At 44.9% G+C, this 22,613-nt stretch overlaps 1 protein-coding gene across 1 annotated transcript in view; it reads right to left on the minus strand.

The window, feature by feature from the left end:
• Positions 1-12,935: 12,935 nt before the first annotated feature.
• LOC125757862 (acetylcholinesterase-like) overlaps positions 12,936-22,613 on the minus strand; it is a 32,263-nt gene continuing 22,585 nt past the window's right edge. The window contains exon 8 of the mRNA XM_049414095.1: positions 12,936-12,999. Coding sequence (XP_049270052.1) covers positions 12,936-12,999 — 64 coding nt within the window. The remainder of the gene's footprint in view (positions 13,000-22,613) is intronic.

Genomic DNA, 22,613 nt, shown 5'->3' on the forward strand with positions numbered 1-22,613 from the left:
GCTCGATGTTTTTCACAGCTCCCAGTCGTTGTTATGCTCGAGCTTTGCACTGTACTTTACCATAGCCTCGTACACTGTTGATATTTTTGTTTCTGCCTGCGCATAGTTGTATATGTGCATTTTATAATGTTTTTATCCTTGATATTTTATTATGAATGTTTCCTTTGTTTTTTTTTGTTTTTTTTCGTGCGCCAGGTACAAAGACCTTACGGTTGTTCCAGGGCTCATTAAATAAACGTTTGATTGATTATGAATCTCCTGCAGAGCTATCTGCTCAATAGATATTGTTATGTTGCCGTAAATGGCCAAATCTTCTTTGTATAAAGTGACTAGTGGGGTCCCTCAAGGGTCGGTATTAGGCCCACTCCTATTTTTAATTTACGTTAATGATGTTTCTTTTGCCATTTGTAATTCTTCTTTCCTCTGTATGCCGATGACATCAAGATTTTTAAGGAAATTCATTCAGTTAACGACTGTCGCTTGCTGCAGTCAGACTTGCGCTCTTTTTCCGAATGGTGCGACGGTAATAACCTTTCTCTGAATACCTCGAAGACAAAATTCATGTCTATCACTCGCAAAACATCTAGCGTGTCATTTCAATACTCTGTCAATTCTGTGCCGTTATGCAAGGGTTTATGAAATCAGTGATCTTGGTGTTGTTGTTGACAGCGCGTTAAACTTTTCTTCTCACGTTAAGCGTGCTGCTATGCGGGGTCTTCGTTCTCTCGGATGTGTTTGTAGAATATCTCGAGAATTCAGGTCTCCCATGGCCCTACACAAATTGTACACGGCAATATGTCTTCCGCAACTTGAGTATGCGTCCGTGATATGGAATGGCATTGCTCAATCCAGCGGTAACACCATTGAACGAGTCCAGAAAAAAATCCTCAGCATATATAACCATCGCTTTGCTAAAAATGACTCTGGATCTCGTTCAAGTACTGCTGAATTATTATCACTGCCATCACTTCACTGCCGACGAAATCGCTCTGATCTCTTGTTTCTTTACAAGCTAGTCCACGGTATCATATCCTGCCCTGTACTTCTCAATTGTGTAAATTTTCGAATTCCGCATAAGTTAACCAGAGAGAACAGACCGTTTCATGTACCCGCCTGCTTCTTCCAACACTCTACCGTTCACAGAATACAAAGTCTCTATAATGTTAATTTTCTTGATCTTGACGTTTTTCAATCGCCCACAATCATTGTTTTTATCCGAGCTTTGCACTGTTTTGACATAGTGTGGCACAATGTACAAAGTCTTCCCTTCTCAGTCTTTCCACATAAGTTGTATATATGCAATCTAATTTTTTATGCCCCGTCAATATTTCTCGTGTTGTCTTATTTTACTCCTCCCCTTTTGTGTTCATTTCTCTTTGTCTACATGTTTTTGCTCTTTTTATTTCTGAAAACTGTCTGTATTGTATTGTTTATTTTTATTGTTTTTTTTTTGCGTGCGCCAGCACAAGGACCTTACGGTTGTTCCTGGGCACGTTAAATAAATCATTGATTGATTGATTGATTGATTGATTGATTGATTGATTGATTGATTATTATTATTATTATTATTATTATTATTATTATTATTATTATCACTTTTTTAATTTATGTTAATGATGTTTCTTCTGTCATTCGGAATTCTTCTTTCCTTTTGTATGCCGATGACATAAAGATATTTAAGGAAATTCATTCAGTTATCGATTGTCGCTTGCTGCAATCTGATTTGTGTTCTTTTTCTGAATGGTGCAAGAGCAATAACCTCTCCCTAAATATTTCAAAAACCAAGGTAATGAGTTTCACTCGAAAAACATCTAGTGTGCCATTTTTATATTCTGTAAATTCTGTGTCGTTGTGTAAGGTATGTGAGATCAATGATCTAGGTGTTCTTTTTGATAGCACCTTACACTTTTCTGCTCACGCTAAGCGTGTTGCTTTGCGGGGTCTTCGCACCCTAGGCTGTGTTTGCAGAATGTCTAGAGAATTCCGTTCTCCTGTGCCCTTCCGAAATTGTACACCGCGCTATGTCTTCCTCAACTAGAGTATGCATCTGTGATCTGGAATGGCATTCCTAATTCCAGCAGCAACGCCATTGAGCGAGTCCAGAAAAAATTCCTAAGCATTTACAACCATCGTTTCGCTAGAAATGACTCTGGATCTCGTTCTAACGCTGCTGGATTATTATAATTGCCATCACTTTGCTGCCGACGAAATCGCGCTGATCTGTTATTTCTTTACAAGCTTGTGCATGGTATCATATCCTGCCCTGTACTGCTCAACTGTCTTAATTTCCGAATCCCACGTAAGCTGACCAGAGAGAATAGACCTTTTCATGTAACCGCCTGCCTCTGTGAACATTCGACCATTGGCAGGATACAACGTCTTTACAATGCTTACTTTATGGAGCTCGATGTCTTTCACAGCTCCCAGTCGTTGTTCTGCTCCGAGCTTTGCACTGTACTTACATAGCCTTGTACACTGTTGATATTTTTTTTCTGCCTGCGCATAGTTGTATATGTGCAGTTTTGTAACGTTTTTTATCCCTGATATTTTATTATGAATGTTTCCTTTGTTTTTTTTGTTTTTTTTTGTTTTTTTTTCTGTGCGCCAGTACAAAGACCTTACGGTTGTTCCTGGGCACATTAAATAAACGTTTGATTGATTGATTGATGATTGATTGATTGATTATTATTATTATTATTAATATTATTATTATTAGATTATTATTATTATTATATTATTATTATTATTATTATTATTATTATTATTATATTATTATTATTATTACTATTATATTTATTATTATTATTATTATGGGCACCATGGCGCCCAGTCGGGATGCATGCTTGCTATGCTCCTGCCCGTTTTTCGGTAAGCAGCAGCTTTTCCGCTGTGAAAGTTGCTCTAAACGCGTTCATGCGAAATGTGTAACCTGGCCTGATGAAGAGCTGCAACTCCTGAAGTCTGGATCGCGCTCATTTTGCTGCAATTTATGTGATCTGAGCCGTGCTTCTGGTAAGCCTAGCGAAAGCAACTCGTCGGGGTGCAGCGGTGAGCATTGCAGTTCTCAAACCGGTTCCCTCTCCACGTGTACCCCTCCGGGTGACGACTCGCCGGGCTGCGCCGCCTCCTCCTCGACGCATTGGAGGGAATCTCATTCCTCAGCGACGAGGTATCCCAACTACGCGAAGACAACGAGCGGCTCCGTAAGGATCATTCCCGCGGTGTTGAACAACAAGCTCGCGTGGTCGCCTCCCTTCGTGCAGAGGTCCGCTTCCTGCGTGAGGAGCTGACGCGCCGCACGGTCGCCGTGGCAGTGAAGGCACCTGTGAAACCCCCAGCGCATGTGACCGTTGACCCGTCTGTGACCTCCAAGCAACCTGCGTTGTCCGAACAACCCCTCTCCAAAATTCTTTCATCTTCGACTTCGCCGCCAGCTGACGTAGACACGTCGGAGCGTGTCAGTGTGATGCCTGTGACAGCTTCTTCTGCAGCGGTGACTGAGGGTGAAAGAAAGAAGAAACCCGCCTCGTTTGGAGTTATGAAAACATCCACTATATCTGTAGCTCAACGGCCACAAAGGCCACAATGGCCAAGGCCATTTTTGTTACGAAGCTGAGCCCGGACACCACTACTGCTGACAGTAAGAAACATATTGCTTCATTGGATCTGTCTCCCATCTCCTGCCGGCGACTTCAAACAAAGTTCCAGTCATATTCTTCATTCTATATTGAAGTTGACGAGGAAACACTACAACACCTGAATGACCCTTCGATGTGGCCCCTCGGATGCCTCTTCAAGCCATTTCGTGGGGAGCTGCGCGATGACATGCTTCATCCCTCTGAGATAGTGACTGGAATCCAAGTGCCGTGTGCCGTAGACATATTCTACCAAAATGCTCGGGGTCTGCGTACCAAGACACTCGAGTTTTCTCTAATGTTCTTTCGTCTGCTTTTCCTATTATTGCTATCTCTGAAACCTGGCTCGGCACTGAAATTCCCTCATACGGACTTTTTTCCCCGACCTACACCACCTTCCGCCGTGACCGAGATTTCAGTGAAACCAAACAGAAAGGCGGTGGCGTGCTGATTGCCATTGACAATTCACTGAAATCCGTTAGACGGAAAGACCTAGAAACTATCGAAGAATCGATCTGGCTAGAAATCAACCTTGAGCGCCGTGAAAAATTGTTGATTGGATGCTTCTATTTACCGCCCAGCATTTCCCCTGCCTCGTTTCACGATGTCATGTCTTCTATTGAACTTGTGATATCTTTCTCATAGTGGGCACAGAATTATTGTTCTTGGGATTTCAATGCACCTGGAATTGACTGGAGCACGCTTACCTTTTCTCATTACAATCATTTCACAGAGAAAAAGTGCAGCCTGCTCCTGGACTTTCTGGCGTTTAATTCCCTAGTGCAACATAATTCAGTCGTCAATTCCAGTGGCAACGTCTTAGACCTGTGTGTGTCAAACGATCAACCCCTTGAAGTTTCCCGCTCCAACATCTCTCTTGTACGTCCGGACAAATTCCACCCACCACTTAACGTAAGATTATCTGCATCAGCCGAAACAACGAGCTACAGCAGTTACGTAAACAAATCTCCAAGATTTGCGTTCAAGCGAGGTGATTACACGGGCCTCTATCATCACTTGTCCACCGTGACTGGTCACAGGTTACTGACAAACCGAATGTTGATGACCAGGTTGATCAGTTTGCGGAGCTTGTACTGAGCAGCATGCGTAATTTTATTCCCCAATACACACATAAACAACGTAAATATCCCACTGGTTCTCATCTGAACTTATCAGTGCACTGAAGCATAAAGATCGCGCACACAGGAAATCTAAATGTTCTCCATCGAGCGAGTGGAAGGAAGAGTTCAGCTTTTTTCGAACTCTCGCTAAACGCCTATATAACGGGATCATAGTTCGTATATTGAATTCTTAGAAAAAAGCGCTTCTGACAGGCCAGCTGAGTTTGGAAGTATGTACGTAAACGGTCCAGCAAAAGCGGAGAGTCTTTCAGGACTACTAGACTCAAATGGGGTAGAAGTGCATGCCGTCGCTGACTGTTTTGCCGCACATTTCTCATCCGTTTATAAGGCCTCAGACTCTAGCACTGATATCAGACAGCCTAAGGCAGTTCGCTCACCCAGTGCTTTGTCGCTGGATGAAAATCTTATCTGCGAATGCATTAAGTGCTTAAAACCATCCTTATCATGTGGCCCAGATGGCATCCCCTCCGCCATACTAAAAGCTTATAGTAGTATATTTGTCCCAGTACTGACTACGATATTTAATAACTGCCTGGACACTTCCACATTTCCTAGCATGTGGAAAACTGCTCGTGTTTTCCCAGTCGGGCTGTAAAACAGATGTTTCTAATTATCGCCCGATTTCTCTACTATGTGCCACATCAAAGATCTTCGAGCTGGCTCTTCACAAAATATTGTCTTTAGTGTTAAAAGCTCATTGATTCCTAATCAACATGGTTTTCTCGCTGGCCGCTCAACTACCACAAATCTTGCTAGTTTCATGACGCAGATCTCCACACCTATTTCTCAGAGAGGACAGGTTGACGTACTCTACTGTGACCTGAGCAAGGCTTTTGACGTAGTCAGCCACACACTGATTATGGTTAAACTTGCGCAATTTGATGTTGACTTGTCGGTTGTGAATCTCCTGCAGAGCTATCTGCTCAATAGATATTGTTATGTAGCGGTAAATGGCCAAACGTCTTCTTTGTATAAAGTGACTAGTGGGGTTCCTCAAGGGTCAGTATTAGGCCCACTCCTATTTTTAATTTACGTTAATGATGTTGCTTTTGCCATTCGTAATTCTTCTTTCCTCTTGTATGCCGATGACATCAAGATTTTTAAGGAAATTCATTCAGTTAACGACTGTCGCTTGCTGCAGTCAGATTTGCGCTCTTTTTCCGAATGGTGCAACGCTAATAACCTTTCTCTGAATGCCTCGAAGACAAAATTCATGTCTATCACTCGCAAAACATCTAGCGTGTCATTTCAATACTCTGTCAATTCTGTGTCCTTATGCAAGGTTTATGAGATCAGTGATCTTGGTGTTGTTATTGATAGCACGTTAAACTTTTCTGCTCACGCTAAGCGTGTTGCTTTGCGGGGTCTTCGCACCCTAGGCTGTGTTTGCAGATTGTCTAGAGAATTCCGTTCTCCTATGCCCTTCCGAAATTGTACACCGCGCTATGTCTTCCTCAACTGGAGTATGCGTCCGTGATATGGAATGGCATTGCTCAATCCAGCGGTAACACCATTGAACGAGTCCAGAAAAAATTCCTTAGCATATATAACCATCGCTTTGCTAAAAAATCTCGTTCAAATACTGCTGAATTATTATCATTGCCATCACTTCACTGCCGACGAAATCGTTCTGATCTCTTGTTTCTTTACAAGCTAGTCCACGGTATCATATCCTGCCCTGTACTTCTCAATTGTGTAAATTTTTCGAATTCCGTGTAAGTTAACCAGAGAGAACAGACCGTTTCATGTACCCGCCTGCTTCTTCCAACACTCTACCGTTCACAGAATACAAAGTCTCTATAATGTTAATTTTCTTGATCTTGACATTTTTCATAGTCCACAATCATTGTTTTTATCCAAGCTTTGTACTGTTTTGACATAGTATGGCACATTGTACAAAGTCTTCCCTTCTCCGTCTTTCCGCATAGTTGTATATATGCAATCAAATTTTTCATTCCCCTTCAATATTTCTCGTGTTGTCTTATTTTACTCCTCCCCTTTTGTGTTCATTTCTCTTTGTCTACGTGTATTTGCTCTTTTTATTTCTGAAGACTGTCTGTATTGTATAGTTTATTTTTATTATTTTTTTTGCGTGCGCCTGCACAAAGACCTTACGGTTGTTCCTGGGCACGTTAAATAAATAAATGATTGATTGATTGATTGATTGATTATTATTATTATACGACGCCCCAGTGAACCAGGCCCTAACTAGTAGAACTTCTTGTTTTAATGCAAGCCACTAAAACACCTGTATGCAAGACTTTCTCACCACCGAACTAATCCCGGTCTACGTAAAGAAAAAGGGGATCTCCGCACGATGAGCCCCTTTTTCTCGTGTTTCTGAGAAGACGGCGTGTGCCTACCTACAGTAAGGGTTTTTACTTGGGGCACAGGTCGTTTTCACCGGCAAACCAAGACGTGTGCCTATGCTTGGCACGTGCTCCAAGTGGTAAAAAAAGAAAGAACGAGAAACGCACACAAGGCACTCGGTAAAATGTTTAGTTTCTCAGGTTCACATGTCATAAGGCGTTCAAGACATTTTACAAATATGACACGATTTAAAAGGCCTCTGGGAGCGCGCAAATACTCTTGCAACCTCGCGTGCGCCAGGTTAAACTAATAAATAAGTTATTCATTGACGACTAACAGTTTTGATAAGCATATTCCGTGGTAATGTGTACACCATCAGTGCGAAGCTAGGTCCAATAAGAACGTCTCAAAGCTTTCTAATGCTTTGAGGTCACTTGCCCTGATATCGCTTCAAGGCGCAAATGATGTTAATACAAGTAAACTTATGTTTCTCTGGAACCCAGCGCACTCGTAAAGGTTCTTTTTTTTAGCATGGCACTCCAAATTTCTGCACGGCCGAGAGAACGCTTACCGTCGTTCAAAATTTCATTTTCTACATTGCTTCTTGGATGCAGTGATTACGTAGAGAAACAAGGTGCTCCAAAGCACGCAGCCATAGTTACGAAGTTCCAGTTGAAGACAAACCCGCATACGTTGGTGTCAATGTTTGTCTTCGCATAACGATTCTCCGTCATAGTTTTTCTCAATTCGGGTTTATTTAGGGTTCTATCGATTCAGTTCAGTGTGTATTTCTCCATCGCATCAATACGCTGCTTTCCGTGAAGGTGGCAGCTTTGATAATGAGATAGTTTCAAGAAGCCAAAAGTGTGTATTCAAAGGTTCGCGAGTGTGGACTCTCGTTGAAATCTGCTCCGACAGCACGCACACATGCTCTCGGAGAAAGGAAAAACTGTTCATTAGTTGATGAACATTTGACCTGCTGTGACCGCTTTCAAAGTAACTTTTGATGCGCGAACGAGAAGTTTCTGCGCAAATTATCAGTGACCGTATACTGGTTGTTTACACTGGCGCGTACGGCTCGCTGCACTGCTTTCGAGTTAGCAAATCTGTAGCGATCCTTCTATTCTTTTACGGACTTTTAGTCGCTTTCGCTTAGCCTGTTTAAATCATAGCTTGACCTTTTAGAATAGCGTTCAATTTCTTTAGCTACGACTGAGCGCAACCTTGATAAAAACAAGCTTACCATGTTATTCATGTATTGCCTAAATAGTTACGTCACACTCTTTTTCTAAACTTTTTTTTTCGACAAACTTTCTACACATATGTGCAACATAGTTATGTGCAACAACGCGTGCAGTACTTTCGCGCCAATACATAAATGATTTAATGGTACTCGATAGCCAAGCAGGAACCATGCAGCGCGCTTACAGTATCCGCGCGCAACAACGTAAATGCCAGCTATGGAAGGACGCTGCCACGGTTTCCACAGGGGCGATCCAGCGTAGCGTCATTGTATGCGCGTCTACTTCGCTCAGTCGTTTTTGCACTCCAATGCGCTTGACTTCTCTGCAAACACTCACTGTAGTAATACGCGCGTTTGCCGTGCATGCATGTCCTGTGGGAAAGAACGACAAGTGCACCGCGAGTGTCCAAATCGTCTTTAATCTTATTCAAATGTATTAAAGTGTACAATACTTGATTCACTATTTGAACGTTGAAAGGATTACCGGAACAGTAGAAGGTGACACTGTGGCGGCTTAGCATAGGTGCCGCCGTTTCGAAGCACACACAAGAGCAACTACGACTATTGTCGTCACCATCATCATCATTATCGTCGTCCTACGTCAAGGCGAAGGCCTCTCCCCAGTGTGGTTCCTAATTACTCCTGTATCGCGCCACATTACCCCGTTTAATGCCAGCAGGTTTTACAATTTCATCACACCTCCATTAGGGTTGAAGCACCTAAGGGTGTCGGCTTGTCGGCGTGTCATGTCATCGTCACGGTCTGTCTTAAACGGGTATGCGCCACAAAAAGTGGGTAAATCCCACTACTCGGCACCGGTCCATACTATGCATATTATGAGTTAGAGGCTCGTCGTTACTGCCTAAAACATGACGTTTGGCTTAGCAGCGGTGTCAGAATCCCCGACGAAACTTACCAAGGTGCTCAAGTTTCTTTTAAAAAACCAGAGACACAAACGTGCATCTCTACGATAAAGTCACCTATTTGAAACACCACTTGTTGAAACATATCTGCAAAGTGATGGTGCGTTAGTGGGCTGGTGGCGAGTAAAGCAGTAACGAGTTAAGATTTTGCTGTGGTAAACACCGGCGCAAGCTGCATGCTTCGCCGCTCCCCGGGTTTCACGTTAGTGGAGCTGAAACACCCTTTCCTACAAGCCCCTTCGCCACAAGATTTTTTGTGCCTCCTAACGAACAGTTCCTTTCTCTTAGAAGCCATACTGCGACAACTGCAGACCGCCAGTTATCCACCGTGTGAATTGAATGGCCTGCACACATCCATTTCGTACCACTTTGTTTGAGATTGAACATAGGTTAATATTGCCTGCTCCCGATTTAATGATAGATCTGGACCAAACATTTCAGTAACACTCCGGTAACTACCATTGCAGTGAGGTGGAAAGTTGGTTGAGTTGTTCAATAATGATCACACCATGTCGGTGTAGCAGCGCCCTGTCTAGCATATATATATACTGTCCAACATTTCTCGCTCAATTACTTCGTATCGCAGTCGTTAACGTTTTGTCAAGTTTATTTGTAAACTTCTAAGTTTCTTCGCCACATTTTTGTACTAGTAGAAGGCAACGATGCGGTATAATGCTAGGTGATTCCTGGCAATCAGAAAAATGCTGAGGAAATTTCACGAAGTGTCTGACAATGCGTAAGAATTCCTTCTGCCCGCTATCGCAACACGTGTTGCTGCCGAATCGCACATAATTATTCCGTGACGTCACGCCGTTGACGATGGCAATCGCACAGTGACAAATGCATGGCCAGTCTTTTCTGTTTTTTTTAATGACCACCTCTAATCCACCTAGCAACTTAGGACACAGGTTCGGGGTTCGAGTGTCTATATACATCAGAGTTCAAGAGTTCATTATACCACATGCTCAGAAGGGAGAGCCGCGCTTGTTAACTCGTAAATTCGAGTCATTATTCACTGGGTACCGAACATGTTCTCAGTGTATTTTTATGAAGCTGCATGTATTCCTACGGGATCCGTAAGTTTTTTTATAGCTTATATTTTAAAGAACACTTAAAAGTTGCCATTGATCTACATTTCCGATATTCTCGCTTTTGAATATCACAAAGCGTCCAATAGTCGTACTTTTTCCTATGTGTTTTCAGCGCAGCTCTACGTATTCCCATACTTGCTAACTGCATTTGTAATGTTCCAAAGTTCCAGTTACATAAATCGCGAAATTATCGAATACGTTTCCCCTTACAAGGTTGTACGTTACGGAAACGATTTCGCTTGATTCTGTATATATGTGACGATTGTACTCGCCCCAGAGTGCTTACGCGTCAATGTATCTTACCTACAAGCAGCAACTTGTTCAAACCTAGCTCGAGTATAACGCCTGACGTGAACATGACCAAGACGGTGTTACTTTGGACGCTCTCACATCAGGCGTTGCGATGACGTGAGCCATTCAAGTCAAGCCGTGGCTTCAAGTTGAGGTGCATTTCTGAACACGACGGTAAGAGAGAAAGAGAGAGAGAAAGCACGAGCTTTATGCAATGTCCTCTACAGTCGGTATATATAACGCCGAGCACTCCCTAGATTTGCTGCACAGTCTGAAAGAAAACTTCGACGGCGCATACATAAAGCTAGCCAGCTGCAAAGGCAACTGGAACACGCGGAGCGCCCGTGTTATGGCGCGTACCGCTGGTCTGGTCACGTACATCGCTTGGAACATTCGTTGTACAACAGAAGGCGATGCTCCTGCGCTCTATTGGGTGGGCTGCGGCACGTGAAGTTGCAAGGAGCCTTATTTTGTTGTTTCTTTCTTTAGGCTTTCTGAAGCGGGGAAGGCGCGAAGAGAAACATGGTATAAAGAAACGTAGTAGTGGACATGGTAGTCAGTTTTACGTTTGCTTCGTTGACGTATACTACTGCAGACGTTGTGTAGGTGTTGCTCGGATCCCTGCCTACAACATAGCCAGTGCATTACTGCATAGACTCTCGAGGCAGACAGCCTGCATATTTATGTTGCAGGGCCAAAACACATGCGGCCACTTAAGCGACAGCGGAATGCGGATATATATATATATATATATATATATATATATATATATATATATATATATATATATATATATATATATATATATATATATATATATATATATATAGTCAAGTAGATCCTCCGTGAGAAGTCACAACGTTGTTTATTTCGACGTTTCAGCCAGAGTCTGGCCTTCATCAGGAATGAGGGTACAGTTTGTTGGTGCTCAGCTTTATACAATCTTAGAGGAGTGAGGGTACGCGGAATAATAATAATGATAATAAAAAAAAGAGAAAAAAAAAGTGAGAACATGAGGTAGACCCCCCCCCCCCTTTTCTCTCGAAAGAGAAACACCCTCGAAAGAGGAATAAATGAGAATCCGGGTACACTTGCAGCAATTAAAGCATTAGAAAACAATAACGGCAATAATGACAATAATAACTGAAGAGTTCACGGTACTGCAGCTGCGACGGTCACTGGACAGCTGAAAATACTTCCAAGTGTAACTAATTTCTAAGTACAGCTGTCATCTGTTGCTGTTTCTACCTTACTAACCAATCAATCCTGTCAAGCATGACATGTCTGACAGCGCCCTTGTGCACAATCAGGAGCCCCCGACTGCGGAATCCAGGAGCGGGCCAAAATTGACATTGCGCCCGCTTGCTAGCCTTTCCGGCAATACGCGGCGGCCCCCCTTACGGGGTCGAGACGTCAACGTGGCACTGAGTAGTTAAAGGCTTAACTTCTTAAAAAAGCTCCTTTTTGTCCCCACACCGCACCGGGGACGAGACGTCCACGGGGCACTGAGTAGTTAAAGGCTTAACTTCATAAAAAAGGTCCTTTTTACCCCACACCGCACCGCCGGAGCCACGAGGCGCTGCCTGGTCGGGAACAATACGTTAATGGAGGGAAGGATATGCAGGCCGCGGACATCTTAAAAGTGATCGTCGGAGGGGTGGAAGGGGGCGGCCGGAGAAAAGGGGGGGGGGGTCTACCTCATGTTCTCACTTTTTTTTCTCTCTTTTTTTATTATCATTATTATTATTCCGCGTACCCTCACTCCTCTAAGATTGTATAAAGCTGAGCACCAACAAACTGTACCCTCATTCCTGATGAAGGCCAGACTCTGGCTGAAACGTCGAAATAAACAACGTTGTGACTTCTCACGGAGGATCTACTTGACTACTTGCAACGCTACGGCCACTCCACCACGATGCCTGCCTATATATATATATATACATTCACTCACTATACCTTTCTGTCCTGACTCCCCTCCCCTATACAGAGTAGCATGTAGGCGCCTTTAGGTACGCCGGCAGAATTCTCTGTTTTTCATTAAAGAGCTTTCTCTCTCTCTCTCTATTTCTCTGCAGCTGCACGTGAGGCCCAATGCTGTAAGCAACCACACTTTACGAAACTAACTCGCTACAAAACACGACTTAAACGATGTTTGAAAGCGCAGCTTTTAGGCACCCGTTCCTGCGTTGAGCGACGTCGCCGTTGGCGTCGGCGTAACCGATAGAGCGAATGAGAACGAAAGAAAGCGAACGCGGAGCGCAGCGAGCCGCTGTGTTAGCGTCTGCAATGCCTCGTGCCTGCTAGCGCTCCTCATGACCGCGCAACGCATACCTCTCGCGCACGGGCACGAGATAGTGGGTTGACCTGCAATGCTTGGGAATAGAAGAAGACGTGCGTTGGTCGAAAGGACACTTTGTGTGTGTGTGGAACGCTCTAGCGGACTCTTAGATTTTGCGTCTAGTTTTCCGGGCAGAAGTTCGCTCATAATAAACAAGTTTTAGAGCGCAGTTCTCAGGCGCCCGTTCCTGCGTTGAGCGGCGTCAGTAGTGTCGTAACCGGCAAAGCGAAAGAGGACGAAAAAAATCGAACGCGGACCGAAGCGGAGGATGAAAGACGGCGATAGTGAGGAGAGCTCGAGGAGGAGGGAACGACAGTGGCAAGACGACAGGTTCCGTGGCGGCCACCCGCGGCGCCACAGTGGTGCGCGTCGCCCTGCGGTCGTCGATGACGTCATCGTCGATGACGTCATGCAGCGAGGGCGTCCACCGATACCATTTATGAAAATAAAGCGCTGCGTGAACGCAGGCCGCTCTGTGGCGGGTGTTGTGGAACGTGCCCACGCGGTCCCACGCACACGCATTCCGCGATCTCCCGGTTCGCGAGGCGGTCGCGCCTCAACTTATCGCAAAATCAAAACACGCTGAGTGGCGCTCAGAATTCGTATTAGACAGTATCGTAATTGTCAGTGAGATTTTCCTGAAATGAATGAGTAGAAATGTAGTGATTTCTTCCTAATTTTGACACAGGTGAGTTTTTCTTCGATCATGCGCTCTCACGCTGTCGCATTAAAACATTTCGACGACCTATAGCCACAATCCTTGTTTTATTTTTACGAGGCTGCGCGGCATGCCCATGCACGAAGCAAAGGAAATCAACAGTCGGTAGCGCTCTTACATGCATGATGGGGCTATAGGGGCGGCAGTGGTTTATTGTCCCTGTAAGTGCTCCCATAGGAACACCACGGGGCTGCTTTCGTTATTTCGTGGTTCATACAAAAAATGGCACTCATCGTCACCTCGCAACTTTCCTGCTCGGCCTGTTCGCGCATTCGCTTCGGTGGCTCTGCCCATCCTTGCATATCGACAAGCTGTCATAGCACCACGTGAGCGTCTACCTGGCCATGATAACCCGGATATCGGAGGCTCCATGTGGGTGCCGTTTCGCGGAACTTTCAAACGCGCAGGCGGGGGTTAGCCGCATTAAAGGACGTACGCGTCTAAACCCATATTTGTCTCTAGTTTAGCCAGTCAAAAAAAAAAAAGGAAACCCACAGGGTCCCTTATGCATTCACCTAGGGAGGATCAAAGGCAAAAGCCACTTTTTTTTTTTTGCGATAGCAGCTCTATAGACACTCTCGGCTTATTTTCGCTGTCGCCGTTGCCGTCGCCGTCAAGTCCCGGATATGTATATGTATGTATATATATAAAAAAGGCAGAAAGAAAAATGAAGCAGGAGAAAAATAATTCAGAACAACCCGCCCGAGGATTCGAACCATCAACCCTTCGCTCGCCAGCGCGCTGCGTTAGACAACTCAACCATGCGCCATGCAAGAGCAGAGGTGAAAAAAAATTGGACAACCTACAATTTAATGTTTTATTTGAAAAATGAAGAAGCAGATGTTTCAGAACGAATTTTAGTGCCTATCAGTAAAGCAATTTTTAGTGACACTCAATTTCAATATCAAATTCGCGTAGGTTTTCATGTATACTATATAACAAGCGTATTCAGTAAGTATTTAAGTTGCGAGACGGCGACTCCACCTGTCCGTTCTTTGTCCTCAGTTGCTTCAGCGTGCTTAAAAAAATTCACCGACAATTACGATACTCCCTAATGCAAATTCTGCGCGCAGCTTCGTGTTGGGGCAACGCCAACTGTGTTTGAAGTTCTCGCTATCCGCAGTGGTAGCAATGTAACATTCGTTGCATATTGCAGTTTGCCACAGAAACTGCCAGAGCTCGAGTGCCACGCACACCACTCTGTGCATTGCAGGCGTCGCGAACCAAGCAAAACGCCGACAGCCTCGTTACGACAAGCGAAGCCAGCCGCAGTGCACGTGTCAGCCCTGCATGCGCCCGAACTCCTACCGAAGGGCCAGCACGCGTGACGGAGGAAGAAAGAGAGGCTAGAGGCCAGTGGCTGGTGATATCGGAAAGCGTTGCGGAGTTGCCATTCAGGAATTGGAATGACTCCGGAATAATTCCACATTTTTGTGACCCCGGAATGCAGTGGGAAGGGAATGGGGACAACGCTTGGAGGAATGGAACGGGAATGGAATTAAACGCCTTTTGCACGGAATGGAATTTGAATGGAATTACGCCTTTTTTCGATAATAGAGCACGTTTTCGTGTACGCGCTGTTTTTCAAACTTCAAACATTAGTAAGTCAGAGCCTCGAGTTTAACAATAAAGCAGTATTTTTAAAATGGCTTGGCTGATTAAAAGCACGGTACAATAAGCAACGCGCCTACTACAATTATGTCCTTAATTCCTTATATAGACAGTGTTGCTCCGAAGTTTGTCTCTATTCTTCGCGTAACCGCGGCTCTATGCCATTGGTATCCGTCGTGCGGAACTACGGGGCGTTCATTGTTAACTCGATAAAACTATCAAGATGTCTTTCCTACGTTGAGGAATTACATGAATGGAATTGAACTGCCCGGCCATTCCCGGAGTGGGAATGGGCTTTTTTCATTCCGAAGAATTGAAAAGAATGGAATTGCGGCAAGTTCTAATTCCCAGGAATGGAATTGGAATGGAATGGAGGCGCCCATTCCGCAACAGTGATATCGACAGACTCCGCGTTCGCGCTCTTTCGTCCTCGTTCACTCTATCGGTTACGCCGACAAGGTCAACGCCAACGGCGACGCCGCTCAACGCAGGAACGGACGCATATGAGTTGTGCTTCCTTACAAAAAGTATGTAGACGGTCTATAGACTGTCTAAAACTGGGTTTAGATAGTCTATAGACTGTGTAAATTAATTTTTGTAAGAGAAAAACCATCACCAGGCTTGTGTAATACAGACCACCACTCCTTTGCCTCCCCGAAGTAAAAGTAAAGTGATATGTGGAGTCTCTCGGCCGCATCGGGCGCAGGACATTTATCATAAAAAATATCGAGAATGGGTGCGTCACATTTGATTTATAGGCCCCCGTCACAAGAATCAATCTATTTGCACTGTATTCACTTCACAACAAGCCCATTCGAGTGATTTTTAGCGAAATATTTTCCACATTCTATTTAACGTGTGCATTAGGCACTTTGAATCTGTGCGAAAGATTTAAATCATTTACTTTTTGTTAAAACGTAAGGCATTTCCTACGCATTCAGAGCACAGCGGCGGATTTTACGGGGTCGTGTTTCTGCGATACATAATTTTATTGTGCACAACGGGTAAGGCTGATAGGGTATGTCACTGTCACCAACTAAAAGACGTTTTCCAAAAAAAAATATATACTGCTATCATGCCTCCAGGAACAGCGACTATAACGCCGGTCGAGTTGCTCCGTCACCGTTGTTTTAAATCGCGCAAACCACCCATGACAGGAAAGTACTTCCGCAGACTCTCGCAGGCATCCTGCGCAAGTCGGGTACCCAGCGGAGCGGAAGTTGGTTGGAGCTGGAGGCAATCGTGATAGAGAACTTCCCGGCAGTTACCGTGTCATTCCCCGCGGGGATTTCACTGCAATAGAAGGGATCCAAGAAAAGAATTTGCATATTCAGTAAGAGCCCCTCGCGGAATTCTGTAACAAATTCGTAAGCACCGTCATATTCAAAGTGCGTGATTGTTTGTTTCGCGGCTGACGAAATACAGAAGCAACCATCGTCCATTCTGCATGGTGCTTTCATCGGCTCAATAACTGTCTCCATAGCGATTGGCTCGAGAACAACCTGTATTACATTAAGAAGGAACCTCCCTTTGGTTTAGCACTTATAGGAATTACGCATACGTGGCGTCAAAGTTGAGGAGCAAAAGTTGATCAGAACAATAGGTGGGGAAACTCATGAGTCGACTCACTCAGGCTGCATTCTTACACAGATCAACTCGTGAGTACGAATATGTTCGATTTGATTCAAAGGGGCAGGGGTTGGGTGATTGTGTCCCTCGCGAATGTAGCATAGACGACTCCGACACCTAGTGAGCCGGAAGAAATGAATTGGGCCGAAATTCGGGAGATTCAATGCAGCGCGATGTTTTGCATGGATCGTTCGTGCTTGAAACGGCAACCTGTACATAGATGGCGTGCACGTGAAACATCGGTGGCAAATTCACTGAGTGGTTGAACGGAGAAAGACCTGGCGTCACCCTTTTTACCATCAAGCGATGTGCGGTCGAATACGTGGTGCCACCGTGAGTGTGACGCGGAGCGGCTATTTGGCGTGACTACGAAGGTGCGCCAATCCTGGCGATTGTGCAATACTTATCTCCACTTTAATGGTGACAGAACGACCAAGCAGGTGCACGCAAGTGCAAGCTGTGAGAAAACAGGCATAAAAAACGTTCGTCATTGCTCTACGACCTTCTACGGCTCCTTTCCAGCACAGGCCACATGTGACGTACCTACCTCTACATTCCCTCTATCCTTTATTGCGCAGGATCCCATTGGTGTTTCTTTTGCAGCGTACATTCAATTTGAATAACATTCCAGTGTGTTGCGATCGCACTCATTGTTTCACCTTTGCGGTAGCACTACAATTTTTATTACGTCTATGAATGGTAATATCGATGACTGATTAATCGATGAAAAGTGTGTCGCAAAACAAGTAATCATCACAGATGTCCATCATCATCATCATCATCATCATCATCAGCCTCACCACGCCCACTGCAGTGCAAAGCCCTCTCACATCTTTCGCCAATCAACCCGGTCCTGTGCTTTCTGCTGCCACGTTATCTCCTCAAACTTCCTAATCTCATCTGTCCACCTAACATATTGCCTCACCCTCGCGCGCTTGCCTTCTCTTGGAATTCAGTCTGTTGCTCTTAATGACCAGCGGTTATCTTGCCTACGCGCTACATGCCTTGCCCATGTCCATTTCTTCTTCTTGATTTCGACAATGTCCTTAACGCCCGTTTCTTCCCTGACCCACACAGCTCTCTTGCGGTCCCGTAAGGTTACACCTGTCATTTTTCATTCCACGGCTCGCCGCGTCGTCCTCAGTTTAAGTTGAAGCCTTTTTATGAGCCTCCATTAAATAATTAAATGAAAGGCGATGTCCGCCTCGTTTAATCGACTTAATCGATGAAATCTTCTGAATCGGTTTACAGACCGCGACAGGAGTGGCGCGAAAATTTGAAATTCTACTAGAATGCTAAGGAAGTTCCACGACTGTGATGCTGCGGCGGGCGCATTGTCAGCGATTGAGAGCGGCCCTCTATTGTCTAATGTCTTATCGAATCCCAAGCAATGACGCAGCCGTCGAAGTCAAGCGCTTTCTTTCTCTTTCACCACACTGCATACGCACTACGTCGCGCAGTCAGCCATGGCAAGCGCACTCTCCATGAAACATTTTCTGCGTATTTTTCCTCGCTGTATCGGTCGAAACCATATAAGTAAAGAATGTTTAGTATGGGGTACTTTTTAATCGATGTACACATTAGCGGCTGTGCTGCAAATAAATATGCCGGCAGAGCAGGAGCGTGTGCGGGGCGACACCTTTCTTTTCGTCAGTCGTACAGCGCGATTCCCTCTCCAAACGTGACCTCGCCCAATTGCGCTGACTTAATGAATAAAGTGTCAGCAAGTCGTGGATACCTTCGCAGTTACAGGTGTGCATCTCAGTAGTTAAATGTCGCAGTAATCTCGGCTGCACGGAGACATTGCAGGTTTGAATGACTTACATTAATAGCGGAGTACGCGTGTGCGCAGGGTCCCGCATTTGATTACCTATTAGTTCCAGCATTGCAGCCAGTATTTATTGCAGTTTCAGTGCTGTATATACAGAAACTGCAACTAAGCGGTTCACTTACCTCATATCTAACGCAGTTGTATATACGGTCAAACAATTTAGCGAGAAGCGACCAACACGTACGTTTCTCGTTTGCTGTATAGGATTTTGGCATGTTTTTTTTTTTATCCTACGCGATTTGCTTAAGAGCCAAATGCAAAGTATATAGCAAGTATTGGCAATCCAAGTCCTTGGTAGAATCACTGCTTCTAATGGTGCAGACGGGACAAACGTGAGTTCCACGGCCAAAGAGGGCTGGGAATTCTAACAAAGAGACACCTAGATTACAGTTATACGCAGAGCCGTTTGCGGGCTCTCTGTGATAATTTCAACTGACAAATATGACCTTCCATGGGATGATTGCTAAACAAAACAAGTTTTACAAAGTTCAGAAATGAATTCACGCCTTCCTTTCTCCCTTTTTTTCCAGTGCACACACCCATATGCATATAAATGGAGTTGTCGATCGCAGCAACATGTGCGGCGTCCGAGCGACTATTCTCAGATGCTAATTCTGGCGCCACTCAAGTTGCCTGTTGGTGTGCTGCCATGTTTATTTTCCTTCGCGCACGATCATCTCTAGGCACAGCCACCTTTATTAAAAGGCAATGAAGCTGGTTGTAAGAGTTACGGGTAATTGTTGCCACCCAAACAATGGTGGTAGTGTTCAAGTGCGGCTGCGCTGAATCAAACATCTCAGCCAACGGACGTCCCTTTGGTCCGTAGAAAAGAGCATGTGGGTTGAAAAACCATACCCTGCAACTTTTTTTCTTTTTGCTTTGCATATTGAGTTTCTTTGCATATTATGTTGCACCTCACGTTCCAGTAGTGTCGTTTTTACAGCGAAAGCTGTTATGAGATCATTTCAACGGCCGTTTTTGGCGCCGTAGTTGTCCGCCGCCGCCGCCGCCGGTGTCCGTAACCACTATCGCTCGAAATAAGAAAAAAAAACGAAATAAGAAAAAAATTCTAGGATGGAACGGGGTTCGGACCTGGGCCCTCTGCTTGAGAGCCCAGTGCTGTACGTACCTCAGAGCCATGCCGGTGCTTGGAACTACCTTGCAAAAAGACGCTATACAGGCTTCATGTGCAGAAGGAACCACATTAACATATGTAATTTAGTGTGGTAGAAGAGTGAAATAACAACCACGCACCACACAACGCGAAATCTGTAACCAGGCGTCACACAATGCGAACTGCGCACCGAGTGGTCTGTTGGATGCTTCCAACCCATTACAAGGGGCTCTGCAATAATTCTTCATCGTCATCAGGCACAACAGCAACAAAATGCGCATTATGCCTTACATGTTTTTAGCGGGTACCACGGCTCTCCGTTGAATGACGAAAAATGGCATAGTGGCTGCTTCCCTACTTCACAGAAATTATGATGATTTATAGCGTAGTGGGTTCCTCGCAAGTGCACTTGCATTAGGTTACCAAGGAAGCCCATAAGGCCTATCATCCATTTCTTCAGGGTCTCAATAAAGTTCTTCCTGCTCTCTCTGTCTCTCTTTCTCACGTCAACGTATGTTATATTGCATGGTGGGTGAGTGAAATAGCGACCGGGCGTCACACAATGCGAATTACGTAACTGGTGAGCCATTTAAAGCCTCCAACCCATTACAAAGGGCTGAGCCACAATTCTTCATCGTCATCAGTCGTCACGTAAACAAAGTGCACATAATGCCTTACATATGTGTAGCTGGAACCTCGCTTCTGCACACAATGACGAATAATGGTACCGTTTAAATGCCTGCTACGCGTTCCCTCACCAAGCCAGGGGGTTCGACTAAAAGAAGTACTAAAGGTCATAGCAATGAAAGAATGAATGAAAAATAGCTGTCACGCCGAAGCGTCAAATACCCTGCATGCATCGCCACACGTTTCGGGTACCGCACATTAAGCATTGGCGTAGATAGGAGGAGGGAAAGGAGGAGAGACGGTAATACAGAAAGAGATAGATAAAGATGGAAAGAGAGAAGACTGAACAAGATGTAGAACAATATAAAGAAAGAAAGTAACATGAAAAAAATAAGAAGAGGATGAACGATCAAGAATGAACTCAATCTGCGTCCACCAGGTGGTGACGCTTGATTGCCAGGTCCGCTGTTCACTCTGACTGAACAGGCGTGAAGCTGGCTTTAATCTTTTTTTTTTTCATTTAAGTGACTAAAAGCAGAAGCTTTTGGGTGAAAATGTAATGTACAGCCTGAATTGCTGAGATTCAAGCATAAATTGTTGACATTATTGGATAACTTCGTACAGGACAACGAAGTTTCTTGCGCTGTTGCAAAAGTGACACTTCTGACGCGTCTTCATGTGATTTTTCATAAAAGAACTAGAAGTAACAGCCATGCGGCCACAATGAAAATGGGTACAGCATGAGTGGGCTCACAATCACAGTTGCGGGCTTTGTAGTCGCTTTCGAAATCATTATTAGCATGATGCCGAAGTGCGAGCAGTTTATATTCCTGAGTCGTAGTGCGTACCTAATGATAAGAAATGACAGAAGTAGTTCCTGAGACATTCGATTTTTAATGTTAATGAGTACAGATCGCCCTGGATGAGGAGCCCTTTAGATTGACCTATTCGCATCCAATTACAGTTTAAGGTCACCGTCAGCAACATAGGTTGTCTGCGAATTGAGGCCTCATGCAACAGCTTTCCCGAGTCTCCACCCCGTGTCCAAAAGTATTTGCTTCTGAGTAATATAAGTGCCAAAATTCAATATTGGAAGCTGGAAACACGTCTTGGCCAGCCTGTTTTGACATCACATACTCGAACGGCAGCGGCTGCGACATCACCAGATATTGGTAATTTGGTTAGAATCGAGGGAACAAGAAAGTAGCCAAGAATTAGCCAAGTAGCTAGAGCGTTTCTTTTTTCTTTTTTCTTTGCCGCCACTGACCTAAATTGCACCCAAACTGGCGCATAGTAACCAAACCTCGCAACCCTGTATACAGCTCGTATCTTGCCTATGTCCATTAAATCCGTTCTTGACCTCACCTGTGCGTTTATGTACATTAAGCAAACGTGACTTTGCAAAATTTCCGAGAGGTGCGCTCACATTGTTTTTTTTATTTTCACGGGGTGCAACCAAGGGTGCAATCACAACAGAAAAAAATCCATGGTCCATCCACTCCGTGAAAATGGTCATACAGCGAAGTTGTCCGATGTGCGATGATCCCGCTTGCGGCATTCCTTGCAGTGACCGTTGCTGCCCTCAGTAATAGTGGCAACCCTTCGTTGCCGTGTTGCCTCGGCTTAGCAAGTTCGCGGCTCTCCGCTGGCGAATAGCCTCAGCTTCGCGAGCTCGCAACGCGACTTCGGCACGGCGACGTCTCTGCGCGCCAGTCTATACGAGTAGCTAGCGAGCTCACGCGTGGTTAGAAAAGCGCGCGCGTCTATGTGATTGGCTAGCGAGATCACGCTAATGTTGTGAATCCGCCACTAGATTTCAAACGCCCGCGCTTACACCTTATGTGGTCAAAGCTAGATCACGTGACCTGTCAGTTCGGCCAACGGTTTTTCAGCGGACGCTTCGTGATGTCGTGAGTGCGCCGCTAGATTAGAAATGCGCGTGACCTGCCAGCTTAAACACCGCCTCTATCTTTGATAGAGGAGGCGTTGACTTTGTTAATAGACCCATTAGGGCTTCTTTGTGGACGCCGACTACTACAACCACTACGGCACAGGCTAACATAAGCCGAATGATGCTTCAGCGAAAACCTGGAAATTCTGGCGTCAGCGT

Source organism: Rhipicephalus sanguineus, chromosome 3, assembly GCF_013339695.2.
Source record: "Rhipicephalus sanguineus isolate Rsan-2018 chromosome 3, BIME_Rsan_1.4, whole genome shotgun sequence".
In the NCBI taxonomy this organism is placed as follows: Eukaryota; Metazoa; Arthropoda; class Arachnida; order Ixodida; family Ixodidae; genus Rhipicephalus; species Rhipicephalus sanguineus.